Source organism: Astatotilapia calliptera, chromosome 1 (genome assembly GCF_900246225.1).
Source record: "Astatotilapia calliptera chromosome 1, fAstCal1.2, whole genome shotgun sequence".
In the NCBI taxonomy this organism is placed as follows: Eukaryota; Metazoa; Chordata; class Actinopteri; order Cichliformes; family Cichlidae; genus Astatotilapia; species Astatotilapia calliptera.
In genome coordinates, this window is record NC_039302.1 from 22,613,856 (window position 1) to 22,628,202 (window position 14,347).

Below are 14,347 nucleotides of genomic sequence, written 5' to 3' on the forward strand. Positions count from 1 at the left end.
TGTGGATCTCCATGATCATCTGTGTGTGAGGAAGACTCATTAGTTATATGAACAAATAAGGATTTATTGGATAAGCGTGACTGAAACCAGCACAATGCATTTCCTTTAATGTCTAGTGTCATAGTAGTTATTCTCAAAGCTAATGCCAAGAAAAACAAACTGAATAAAGATCAGCCGTTTCTAAAGCTGCTCTACTTGATCATACATCTGCCAGCTCTGTATGGAGGCTAGGTTTTTTCTTCTTTTCTTACTGGTCAGAGCTCATTAAGTCATTACTACTGATAGTAGGGATACAAGGTTCAAGAGGACTGTGATGAACAGAGCTGTGCTATTCCCTCAGGTCTATTTTTATGTTCTGTTTCTGTTTGCTTTCTCTAAGCCAATCAGCTCCCACTCCTTGTTCTTTAAATCCCGCCTTGAAAATCATCATACATCCCTTCTCTTCCTCTCCATCTCCACCTCATTTGTAATGTCCAAGACGTCTCATTCAAAATCTCCATCAGCCATCTGCTTACTCTGCTCCACCACCAGCTTCAAGGCTCCAGGGGGTCCTGTCACTGTCTCCTACTGTCACTGGACTCTGCTTTATGATGTCACTTCTAATCAGTCTAACTGCCAAAACACTTCAGTTTGCATGGTCCATTTCTGCTTATTGTGCTTGCACTACACTCTGAAACAATTATGACACAATTTTTAATTAACATGTCACAGGCAAGTTTTCAAGTATTTTGGGGGGTTTGTTTAGACTATTTGCACACACACACACACACACACACACACACACACACACAAAATCTGTAGGCAAACAGTTAACTGTTAACTAATGAACATATAATCATTGGTATCACCTGAGTAACATCATGCATTTTTTTAACCTCAGATCAATACAAGTCACGTAGGTAAAAAACATTTAGAGTGAGTGATACCTTTTGTGTTTGTCAGTGGTGAGACTTTTCTTGTTGGCAGTTCCATCTTGTTGCAGAGCCTTTTCTAGTGAAAGTGGTGTGTCCCGTATTTGTAGAGACATCACTAAGGTATCCTGACTGACAGGCAGTGTTTCCTCATCTCCTCCTTGTTGGCCAAGGTGCTGTTTGGCATAGTCAAAACCTTGGACTGGCTGATAGACAAGTTGGGTGAAAATGCAGAGTGACAAAAAGTATAGCTGAAGTGAGAGTGATTTCTTTATCACATACCTCTTGTCAAAAAAACTAACCATTTCAAGCAACACAGAACTATGCTGCCCAGAACGAGTGTTACAAATATCTCAGTATAGCTAAAATACACAGTGAATATTTTGATGTCCAAAGGATTTAGGAAAAAGAAGTGGGGATTACTGCACCGCTGCGCCTTTAAAAAAGATAAGCACAGATTTAACTGAGGCCCTTTTTCATGTTCTTCCAAATTCTTGTCAAATAAATGACTTGCAGTGGGCGGTGACAAAAATGGGATTTGCAGACTTTTACAGAAATACAGCAATAAAGTTATATATTAAAAAATATTTGAGGACAAGCGAGGAAAGGTACAGGCTTCTACCTAACACTTGAAGCCCATATACTAAAAAAAAAAAAAACAGTAGTAGCCAAAATACTTCAGACCCACTCACTAATACATACACATACGTTAAAATATTTAGGACCGCTCCCATCACGGTGTCATAAATTGTCAGACACACATCACTGCCTCAAAGTAACCCAGACATGGTGCAAAATCACAAAGTGTGACACTGCTGTGAACATTCATCCTCTCTCTGCTGATAGAGCACACACACACACACACACACACACACACACACACAGAGAGAGAGAGAGAGAAACGATTTTCACTGAATCCTGTCTTCTCACTAACTGAAACCCCTCCTGTTGCTGGTTTCAAAAGAGAAAACTCTAACAAGGGTGTGTGATGAAACGAGTTGGCTGGCTGACGCTGAGTAATGTAGAAGAGCTAGCACAAGAGACTCATTTAAATTTTACCTATTTGAAGCTATCTTTGAGCAACTGAGGGTTTTTACATTACTTATTAGAAGGAATCGGATATTCTTTCACTAAAGATTTTTCATAACATTGAGTATTTCATATTTTATAGAATTTAGCTGGTATGGTGGGGTTTTTTACATCATGCAAGACCTGTGTGTACAATTGGCGCTCTGAAAGCAGTGCTGAAGTTGCTTTTGCAGTCTAATACGAAGACTTTATTGCTTTCTCACTAATGAAAGTTCATAAATAAGACAGTGGGATACGCTGAGTTATACTTTGCATCTTCATGTATCTACAGTGATGTATGTCAGTAAACTACTGAGTCCAAAAATGACACTCATGCAGCTGGAGATATTAGGTAATTACAGAAACTCTGAATGGAGCAATAACTAAACCACTTTTCCATTTTCTCTACACAAACTAAGCAATTGTGAGCATACACACAAACAAAAGCGCTCATTCTGCTGGTAAACCATTCTTTGCAAGCCTTAGTCTTTCAGATTTGTCATGTGGTGACTGCTATACTGTAACAAGTACAGGCAATGCCATTCTTTTATCTACGGAAATCTCATTGTTGCAGGTTTGATAGTCAGAATTCCTGTTGTATCCTTAGTTTCCATCAGCACAGCAGGATTTATTACAATATATAATAGCTGCTGTCTGCCCAAAATCCCATTCAAATCCCACTGCTGGCACAGCTGAGCCTTGAAAATGAAAACACAGATCAGTAATGAGGAGGAATACAGAGAAATAGATACCTGGTGATAATAGCCCACATCTCTCCGGTACGCCATCTAAAAGCCAGAGAAAATGTTTTAAACATTATATGTGTGATTTGGGTTTGTGTTCAGAATTGACTAGGATTCTGCTAATGCGTTAAAAGAGGGCACTGAAACGGGATAACGCAGATACTGTGGAATAAAATACAGAAAACACAAAATCCGAAAGAATAACAAACAAAACATCGCTAACATATCCCAGCATCACTGACCCTGATCACGCAATGACAGATGGCAGACATCACACAATCTGTAGTCTGTAGCTACTAAATAAAGTGACAGACAGTACATCTCTTAATGTTCTATCAGGAAAAAAAAGACCCTGAACTCAAGGTCTTCACGTCTTTGTCTAGCCAAGAATCCAAGCCTTCAAATTAAGACAAGCAGCAAATGGTCACGAAGCCTGAAAATATATTTAAACAATGAATTGATTACCAAAATATAGCTCAGTACATGAATAAGATAAATACCTTAGCTCGAGGGTTAAGGTTACCGATGGCATCCGCTTTGAAGTCATTCTTATTCTTCCTGCACAGCACAGCTGTGATGATGATAATAATGAGTGTTACTACGGAGATCGGGGCCAAAACAGCAGCGATTATCCAAAGGTTATTAGGAGGGTTCTTGACGACAGCTGAAAAAAATTTAAATAAGTTGTTGTTTTATTTTTTGTTGTTTCTTTGTTTTGTTTTTTTGTTTGTTTGTTTTTTACCTGTCATTACTTTATGACATCCAGTAGGCTCTAAATGATAACCATTTGTCCTTTGATTTGCTCATTAAAATATAATGAAGTCCTCAGCATGTTGTATTGACAAAACATGAAGAATCATTCATTACACTGCAGCACTGCATACAGCTCAAGCTGACATACACTGCGCCTCATTCAGCTATTGCAGGCGACAATCCAATGCATAGGAGAATGCTGCATGCCCCCTCCCACACCTGCCACCCACAAACTCTGTCTCACCCTTTTTTCCCCCCTTGTCTCTTCTCTTAGCAGCAAGCTGCACTGTAGCCCAAACAAACAATGTCCCGCTGGGAGCATTTCAGAGAGATTAGACAGCAAAGAGCTTTCTCAACCTTTTCTTCTATGTCTCTCACCACAACACCAGCTTTTCTTTTCCAAACTCGGCATGAATCATGTGTTTTGGTTCACTTGTCTCTGTGTTTGTGTCACTTTTCCTAGCTGTCAAATGCTAGAAGGATGCTTTGCTTACGTTCTGCTTGCACCTGGACAAAGTAGCCCAGGGTGAGCGCCATAGTCTGAGAATCCACTGTGTTCAGGACCTTGGCAGCTGATGTGCCCAATAAAGGAATGCCATTGTGTTGGACATAGTAGGTCATCTCGGCCGGATTCTTCAACCCTGAGATCCGGCGGATGCTCACCATCTGATTGGGTATGAAAAGGGATGTGTGTGTGTGTGTGAACTGCTGTACAATCAGCATAAACCTATACAACGGCTATTACAATGTCTTATGCACCAACTTTAATTTCACAAAATACAACAAAAATAAAATCATGCATTTAGGAGAGTTTCTTAAGATGAAAAACTGTATGAAAAAAGAAAGGACTTGTTGGGTAAAATATTCAACCTCTGACTTGTTTTGATGAGCAATTACCACATGATGAGCGGAGAAGCTACCTAATTATCAGGGGTTGACCACAAATAATCGTGCAAGCATGTGCAGAAGTGCGTATCAAAGTGTATCAAATATTCATACTGTTGGGAGAAAAAAGCCCACGAAACAAATTTGACTAATCTGACTTCTGACATGCCAAGGCAGTCAGGCAAAACATCAGAATAAGAATCTTAGATGACTGGCATTCCCTACAGGCTGCAGTGCCAGTTTCTTACCTGGACAGTGTAGCTGCCTACAGTCGTTGCTCGTCTAAAACGAGTGCCCTGCTGGCCCGCCAACACAAACAACTCTGCCAGGCGCTGTTCCATTAGACTGGCGAAGCTTTGGTACTGTCCCTCCAGGCTGGCATTATCCACATCCTGGATCACTGCAAATGTAGTTGAAATAAAGAGGATGGCCAGATTGTTGTGAAGAGAAAAAGAAAAAAAATACATGGTTGGCAAGGGCAGAAAGGAGTACAAGAGAAAAGACAGAGGCACAGTTGGAAATGTGTGTGTCTGTGTGTGTGCGGGTTGTAATATAGTGTAGCTTGCTTCGGAATTCAATTCAGCTTTCATTATTGGCATGACCATACTTAGTTAAAGTGCTGCCAAAGCACTGTTAATTCTGATATGAACTTATGAGACATTCAGAACCTTATTATAAATAGGAAAAAGCAGAAAAGCTATAATTCTGGTTGGATCTCATCTTCAGTGTGGGGCTGACTTTCAACTATTCAAAGTGTCACTGGAGTAGGTGTAGAGCAACAGATTGTGATCTGAAAGACTCGTTCAGTTTGACAACTTAGAGATATACAACAACCAATGAGCCACAACATTAAAACCCCTGACAGCTGTCGCAAATACTATTGACCGTCTCATTATAATGAAATGTTCTGCTCGGACAACCAGGGTTCTGCTCCCTCCCTCCAAGCAGAACATTACACCCTTGCACGCTGATATACTTGATCAGGAAAGGCTTTAGAAAATCAACAATATGTGCATTGTCAAAGCCTCCAAACTCTCCTAAATCCCAATCAGATAGAGCGTCTGCAGAACGTACTGGAATTACCCCAATTAATGGATGCCCCACCCACAGCAACCCACAGAGCACAAAGGATCTGTTGCTAAACACCATACATGGCATGCCCACATCCCAACAGATACAGTAACAGCTGTTTTAGCACTATAGTGAAAATCTGCACAACATTAAGCAGGTTGTTTTAATTGTGAGGCTGATCAGTGTATTGCTCCTCAGCCAATTTAGTCATTTAAAAACACCCACATTGAAAACATTTACTAGGACTCATTTTGTACTTTATTTCTCCTCTGGAATGAGACAGTTCATCAGTTCATTTCTTAAAGTTCCCAATGAATATTTTCAAAACTGTAGAAGTAGAATGTTCCAGGATGTCGTTGGAGGACTGGGAATTGGTTGCATTTGAATACTGGTCATAAGTAAATGGCGACTCATAAGTAAATAATCCACTCACAAAGCAAGAGCAAAGCTCTGATTTTAACAGTCAGTAAGCAATGATATCCCTACCTGTAACAACCCAGAAGTCTCTGGTTGCTATTGAAGTGTTCAGATTGTGATATTCCATTGCTGTAATGACAACAAAAAAGTTGAAAGCAAAGTTAATACCAATATACGATTTCCACACAGTAGTGTAGCCTACATTTGCCTTTGCACGCTGAGATTTTACAATGAATGCTCAGTTGCACAATTGTATATGACCTGAATATAATCAACAATGCAAAAAAAGCTCAACATATATTGATGCAAGTGTGAATGTATCATTTTGGTGGTGTTAATTTGAGCCGAACATACCAACACTTTTGAAACCTTTCAAGAAAAATGTACAGTAAGCCGTTGAAGGTTTGGCACATTTTGTGTGTTGATATCTCACTTTAAAGCCTCATTATCACTGATAGTCAGACAAATACAGAAGCAAGGGAAGCTTTAAGCAGTCTGAGCTCTGGTTGTCTCTGTGTTCTCTTACATCTATTTCCTGCCTGATTAAGCTGTTGTGCTAGAGACTGGTGCAGTGTTTTGGGGAATGCTGTATCAGTGGTCTGTGAAAGCACACTCACAGAACTGTACACTCAGGCATGACAGGAGAGACGGGTGGGGGAGAAGGGTGAGAGGAATAGTAAGGGCTTTAGCAACAATAATGGATAGGGCTGAAAGGCTGTCAGCAAAATCAGTTCAGCGCTGTCTATAAGCTTCAGTCATTTGAACTATTAATCAGCAAGGTTTAGCAAGCTTTTGCGTGAACCCCTGCTGTTTTCTGATGAGAACGTTGAAAATCCCAAATGCTCTCCAGCAAAAGCTATTATTAATTTTCTCTACTTTGTACCTTCACATGTTGAAAAGTTAAATGATCTAGTCTAAAATGGTAACATTTCCAAATAGCTTCAGTCATTACATTTGAGAGAGGTTGTTGCAAATCAGGGGGTGTAAAAGAGCTGAGCTCAGCAGTCCAGACTGCACGTTGGAACGTATGAGATCGCGGGCCTTTGCTGTCAGAGCAGAGCCTAAGGTGGCATGAGAATCCCCCACAGTTAATTATTTACTGCAATAATTGGCTTTGAAGTGAGGAGGCAGCCGCTGCTGGCATATGCTTGCACCTCCTGTGAGCAGTGTAATATCACTAACTGTGAGGCTACAAAACAAACAAAATCACTGTTACACACTTCTGTCTTTAACCCCACTGTCTCTCTGGCATTTTCCTCCATGTCAGTATCTGCTCCCTCTGTCTCTTCTTTTTACCGAGATTGCCTTCCTCTCTTTCTGTGCTCAGCAACTGAAACAATATGCCTGTAGGCAACTTGATTTTCTAACTTAATTCAGGCTCAACACAAAGTGGTTTTTAGTTTAATGCTCACTACTGGAAATCCTATCTATCTTGATTTCAACAATGTGAAACCCAAGACTGCTATCTATCCTCAGAGGCACTTAGGTCAGATCCCAGATTTGTCAGATTGGAAGACGCAAACCAAATGTAAAATATTTAATCTTAGATTGTTTTCTTTCTTCTGCACAGGACACACCAGGCTACGAGCAGGGAAACTGCTCTTTCTAGACAGGCACGTAGATGCTTTTGAAACATAAGATCTTCATTTAGTATTTTTAACTGTTAGAGGTAGTACCCCATTTTGTTTTGTCTCAGCAGCACAACCTTTGGACCATCTTACTTCTTAAAATTCAGTTTTAGAGGCTTTTCTCCTTCCCAGTACATAGGAAGTACTATCTTGATTAGGCTAACATGAGTGCAACACTGTTCACACTCTAGATATTATATATAGCTTTATTGAGCTCATATGGGATGGAGAAAATGCAACTATCTTTGACTCATGACTCCGAAATCTCATATATTTTGATAACAATTTCCTTTAACTTGTTACTAAACTTAAACCATACAGAAAATTGATGTGGACTGAAAATATAGAGGCTATAAAAGGATTCAAAGAAATAAGAAAATCCACAAGAAAAGATGAGGATTCATTACAGTCACTGGCATGCTATTAAATTACTTCCTATTGGTGATGTGAATGGAAAACATTATTACCACTATTTGACAAACATTAACACTCAGTTCTGAATCTTTCTAAGATCCAAACAAGTTGAGTCTAAAGGTTAGAAAATCTGTTTGGTCTCTTCTCGCAATGTCCTTAGCAACAACAGAACATGAAGAAGACTAAAAGTTAAAACTAAGACTGAACTCAGGCAGAGGTTATTGCAAGGAAGCCTATAGTCCTATATAAAGTATCAGCTCTGGTGTGATCCTGACCATGACCATGTCCAAGTCCAATGATTAACAATTTCTCAAACTGACCACAGTCTAGAAATATTCAAGCACTGAACCTGGTTAGAAACTTTTGCAATCAAGCTGGGAGTCTTGTTTCTGCTTGAATAGAAAGCTAACCAGAGGTGCAGTTTCAACACATCAGCCTCTTTAAATCCACAGCTTGTCCCGTGGCTTCCTCTGTATTCCTGAGGTCTGCTTGACCCAGTGAGTCTTTAAATAGAATCTCTCCAGACCTGTTTGAGCTATATAACAGGTTTGCTTACACTGGATTACATAATGCAAGACACTAAGGCCCATTTTGCACATATAATGTTTAAGATAATAATGCTACTGGTAAAGCATGAGCAGGACATCACTGCTCTCAGTGTCTGCACAGGATGCCTTCAGGTTAGGAAACACACCTTTTGTATGAACTTGTAATGAGCAAAACGTAACTCCGACAAGGACGAGAGAAAAAACTGAAAAAGTGCCTCGCTGTATGACTGCTGAATACGAAAGATCATTTCCTCTTCCATGCATTTGGCTATTATCTGCAGGGGTTTCAAGCAAAATGTGTGATGTAATATGACAGGTTGACTTCAGGGTACATGATAGATTATATCTAGCTGTTGCTGACTTGCTTCTTCTGGTTAACACATTCTGAAGGTCCCATTGCTTTTGTTTACACAAACTGCAGCGCATCAAGGAAGCACAAATCCAGAAGCCATTATGTGAAGTGTTGCTGATGATAGACATAGACTGAAGCACAAAAAATCTCCAGGCGATTTCTGGGTAAAATCCTGTTTGTGTGTGCGTGTGTGTATCAGAGTAGTTCTGTTGCTGAACCTTTATTGTACATTTATGTGAACCGGGTCAAGCAAAACAACACAATCCCTCCTTTAGGGATTAATAACGTACCATAAAAATAAGTCTCATTATATTGCATGCATCTGAGGTCCATGTCGACCATATCTCCATCCACTGAGCAGTTACACAAGGGATAGTAACAGGCTGCCATAGGACGCTACTGGGATTGCTGTTTAGACTCCTGCTGATTCCCTGTCACTCTTTATTTTATTCCAAGTACAATGCTAACACAGATGGATGCTGACTATGCCCTCAAAGGAGGCTGAGATGAAAGGCAGAGGCTTAGTTGTGTCTTTTCATCAACTTTCTTTAAATGACTCAAATGTAAAATTGTGATTGTAATAGCATAAGAACAGTCAAAAACATCCAATTACTGAAAAACTGGATGTCAGTCAGGCTTAGCAAAGAAATTTATGATTTTTGCCAATGCCTAGAGAAGCTTTTTGAGTCCATGTGAATGCAAAAAGCTCAGAATGCATTAAATTAACTAGGGCATGATTTCTAGCATAGTTAATCAATACTAAAGTTTCAGTGTCCAAACAACTAGAGCCAAACATGAAAGCCCTGTGAGACACAACCTGAAACATCTGGAATCTCTTTTGTATTTAGAGAACAAATCATTCCCAGGAGAACTCAAGAACTACCTCTGATGCTTGTTCTTGTAGGGCCTGTTGCATTACTCTTGCCTAACACTCACTTAAGAATGCAAATTGCAACTTACGCTCAGCAACGATAAGTGGCGGATAGAAGAGGAAGTAGCCCACTAGTTCAGCTGACAGCTGACCAAGTAGATTTGAGGCAGCAGTGCCATTAAGAAAGCCAGTCCCATTCTTTAGAGTGTAGACCAGTGACACAGCAGGGGATCCTGCTGCCTGAGAGACACTCAGCATCTAGGAAAAACACAAAAGTCGAGGTCAGAAAAAGAACAAGGCATAGAGAAGTGTGGGTAATATGAGCAAAATGCTTAGGATTATACTGTATACTGTAATCTGCAAATTCTAAGAAATATTTTTCTAAATGACAGGGGAGGCACGGAAACAGTAACTGTCTTTAATGATAAATATCATCAAGAATCTCGACAGCAGAGAAATATGTATGTATAAATAAAAGAATTCAAAAATACAGTAGCTTTATCCATGCATAAACGGCAAATTAGTTTTAATATAGGGTGCACTTTAATGTGGCAGCACATTAAAATTAATATAACCAATGCCTCTCCCGCATAATTAAGTAGTTCTTGAAAAAAAGGCACAGCCTAATATGCTTAGGGACAATTTTGCTCAAACTGCACACAGTTTGCAGCCTTTTGTGGCTGCCACATCACATAAACCACATGGTGATACTGAAGTGTAACAGGGGGCAAAATTAAGTTATTTATCATCAATATCTATCCTGACAGCATGCGGAACGCCTACGCAATTCCAGGACCAGAACACAAAGGTTCCCCCGCAGTACCTGAACAGAGAGTCTGCTGTTAGCGTTAAGCACTTTGGCCTGCGCTTCGGAAAAAACCTTCTCAAGCCTCTGTTCCATCATTTGAGAGAAGCGACAGGACCGAGGATCATCACCTACTCCCACAAACTGTAGCACTGCAACATAAAAACAACACAAACTGACAAACTGCATTCTGAAAATCAAAGAATTCTTCAAAAGCCTGTAAGAGTGTGTTTTGCTATCTTTGACAGTATATAACTATATTAGGAACATTTAGAATTTGACTTATTTGTGCTTATTTTATAAGTACCTACATGCCATATTGCCATTTCTGTCTCTGATGTGGTATCACAGAATTTCTTTTCACACTTCATACCCTTCCAGTGCACAGTCAAAGAAGGAACATATAACGGCAAGTCTCAAGCAGACTTGTTTTTTTCTTTTCAACCTGACTGAGCACTGGCTGACCTGTTTTCAGCTGGAAGCCTGTGGCTGGGCTGGGTCTCCATAATGCAACTGGGAGGGGCAGGGCTGTTACCATGGGGAGGTACTGCCGCAGGTCTGCAATCAGCTTATCACGGCCATAGGATGCCAAGCCTTCCATCACTACAGACGGAGGGTAAACTATATCCCCTCCAGTCACGTGATAAGCCACTGTCATGTTGGGAGAACCAAATACAGTCTCCACCTAAGAAAGAAAAAGAAAAAGAGAGTTGGATGTCTTTGAGAAGCCATATTGCTTACATTTTACCATTAATTACAAAATGATTACCTCTACAAATCCATGATTAAAGAAGGTATTTTCAACATGTCTTCTATGATGTGCTAAGTGTTATGAAAAAGTTTTGAGCCATACCTAGAGCCCAACTAGAGCAAAAGTTCTCCAGGCTTTCAAAATTTATTCAGACATTTTAGTCCAGTCATTATATCTAATAATTTTCAGAGGATTTCTTTTTTACTTAACACATACCTATGAATCATCCAAGAATAAAAAAGTGACCTAAACCATTGGATGAACCAGTGTTCTGTCTAGAAAACGACAACTTGGCAAAGAACCTATTTTAAATTGTGTCTCTAACCACAGCCTGTCACACACACACACACACAAAAACACAAATTATTCTAGTTTCCTAATACAAATCTATAAAAACTACCAAATATTACATAGTTTGACAGGAATAAAATTCTGTTTTTGCACCAACAGAGTGATTTCCAAAGAGCTGCTAGCCAAAAACTCAACATATCTCAGCAGTGTCTACTTAAAATGTTGAGGAAACTGGACAAGTAGATGAAAAAAGAAGTGGCAGGCCAGTGAGCATATCTATATCAATATCAGAAAGTTATGTACTTAAGGAAAAGGCAAAAATCCAGATCTGTCACAGGACCTGAGAGATGCATCTGGCCCATCTATTTGATTCATCTACTGTTTGCCAAAGCCTGATTAGAAATGACCTCACTGGAAGGGTGACAGTCATTCATTCTTAATGAAGAAAAATGATCCCTTCTACACTTTTAATGAAACTTAAACATACAGTATATTAAGATAAAATAAATTCTGATTTCTGAAGAAGAAGAAAGCAAATATGCTAACCCACTAAATGTAGTCATAAAAAATACATAAAAATACATTACAAAATGAAAAATATCCAATGCCAAAAAAACAATATAAAAAGCAAAATAAAATTGTAGAGAGAAAAAAATCATCCAAACAATAAATTACAGGCTAGGAATAAAATGAATGAATGAATGTCTGCGTTTAGAACCTCCTTAAAGGTCTGAGTGGTTCCTTTCACATTCCTAAATCAGAATAAAAGATACTTTATTATAAGATGATGCAAATCACCATAAAGCTGTTATATGCAGCACTGCATACCAGTTTGCATCATTACCCACAATGCAACCACAAAAAGTAAAGTGACATCTCAAGTGGGCCTTTCAGATAGCCACTGCTTTTTGCCTTTTTATTCATCTTATTACAGAATGAAAATCACTTGCAGACAACGACTAGATGTCCAAGTCACTGGTGTGCTGCTTGTGGAGAAAAATATAATCAGAGGAATTTTGTTTCTAAAGGTCTCAAAGAACAACAATTTCTGTGTGTTGTATAGGGCCATTAACACATGTAGAATAAAGTTGTTCAAACATGGTGATTCATATGTTATGTCTGCTGACTTACTAGTAAGACAACTGAATAGAATAGCTTGTTAATGTCATCAGCCACACCTTTTACTTCTCCTGCTATAACAAATTGAAATTTCTACTGTAAAAAAAAACTAGAACGGTTTTTAAATTTATTTTAATGAATCTTACCATATAGTAAAAATCACTCAAATAGAAATTGCATACATGCTATGAAATCGTTCACAGTAAATCGGAAGATGCACTTGTTATCCAAGTCACTAATGAGAGCATCAGGAAGAGGAGGGAGTGATCGTGGAATACAGATATGTGGTGAGAACCATGAGGGCCTGAGGGGCTGCTGAGAAGAGAGACATGAGCGAGACTGTTAAATAGGTGAGTTTGGGACAAAGACGCTTATGTTCCTGCACCTCTAACACAAGAGGACTGGAATCAATACGTTCACGGATATAAATGCAAAATCTGTGTGTTTGGGAAATTGTGTCTCATTACAGAATAAAATTTATACAGTATGTGTTTGTCAGTTAGAGTTTGACTTCTTCGTGAACTCTGAGTACAGTGAAAGTGGAAAAGGGAATGATGGCAGATCTAGCGTGCGTGTATGAGAGGTGAAACCATTCAAATCCGTTATCTAAACCCATCTGAAAGCCTGTGCTGACAAGGAGATCCACTAGCCGAAACACTGAGAGCCTAGTCTCTGTAGCTGAGAGTCACCACTCTGCTTCCTCACAATTCAGCCTTGTTATGAGCTCTGTGAAAAGAGCCCTTTATTATCACTTCATCCTCTTGGGCTTCACCCATGTGAAGGTGTTATTAAGAGATTGCATTTCGAACACACACACACACTAACTCAGTCTCAAAGAGTGTGACAGACTGCAGCAGACCGAACAGATCCCACTATTGGCATTCAAAAACTCTCAAGTTGTGGCAGAATCCTAACTCCATGAAAGACACGGAAATAGTTCACTATTATTTTTTTAATGGTCTTAGTCCTGAGGTTCAGTTCATTTAGTCTATTTCTTGTGATCTTTTTAGCATCAGCTCAGCACATCACTCTCCTCCCAACCATTTATAACCTATAATTAAACACAGAAGCAATTTCCCCAGCCAACAGCTTGCCTCTCATTGGATGAGAAAGAAGTGCTACTAAAAGGAAACCAGGCAATGCTGAAATGGGTGACAGGAGTGCACTGAAGCAAGACACCTTCAGAGACTACAGAGAGCGAACATGTGAGAGCACTGACCTTCACATCGCCAGGACAAATACACAAGGCTCCCTCTCAAATATTTGATACTTCCAGATTGAGAAATACAACACAATAAGGCATTTCATTGAGCTACGCATACACAAACACACACACACACACACACACACAGGTGCAGTTTACATTTCCTGGAGCAATGACTGTGACTGTGACAGTGCTATGAAGACAGATTTCTCTGTATTTACTTCCAGACCTCAAAAGACTGTTTTTATAACAAAATATATTGTTTGCATGTGCTTTATTCGTATATTCATATGTTTACCATCTTACTGACATCATCACAAGAGCAAGTCTTTGGTAGATCCTCACAAGTAAACATTTCTGTTCCTCGCTTGGTGTTTTTCTCACACTTAAGTCACATTGAGTGAAGGTATTGGAGGCTTACTGCAAGGACAAGGTGGCTTTTGGCAGTGCAGGGACTATGACTGGTTCACAGCTAACCTATCCACACACAAAAAGATGATTGTGTGAAATATGGAT

General features: G+C 39.4%; 1 protein-coding gene across 3 annotated transcripts in view; it reads right to left on the reverse strand.

The window, feature by feature from the left end:
- Positions 1 to 14,347, reverse strand: part of kiaa1549lb (KIAA1549-like b) — a 56,395-nt gene that overhangs the window by 12,427 nt on the left and 29,621 nt on the right. For all 3 annotated transcript variants that reach the window (XM_026170029.1, XM_026170020.1, XM_026170039.1), the window contains exons 5-13: positions 10,932 to 11,151; positions 10,485 to 10,618; positions 9,751 to 9,919; positions 5,918 to 5,977; positions 4,609 to 4,760; positions 3,970 to 4,141; positions 3,223 to 3,386; positions 2,732 to 2,767; positions 927 to 1,117 (exon numbers count right to left, since the gene is read on the reverse strand). In XM_026170029.1, coding sequence (XP_026025814.1) covers positions 927 to 1,117; positions 2,732 to 2,767; positions 3,223 to 3,386; positions 3,970 to 4,141; positions 4,609 to 4,760; positions 5,918 to 5,977; positions 9,751 to 9,919; positions 10,485 to 10,618; positions 10,932 to 11,151 — 1,298 coding nt within the window. The remainder of the gene's footprint in view (positions 1 to 926; positions 1,118 to 2,731; positions 2,768 to 3,222; positions 3,387 to 3,969; positions 4,142 to 4,608; positions 4,761 to 5,917; positions 5,978 to 9,750; positions 9,920 to 10,484; positions 10,619 to 10,931; positions 11,152 to 14,347) is intronic.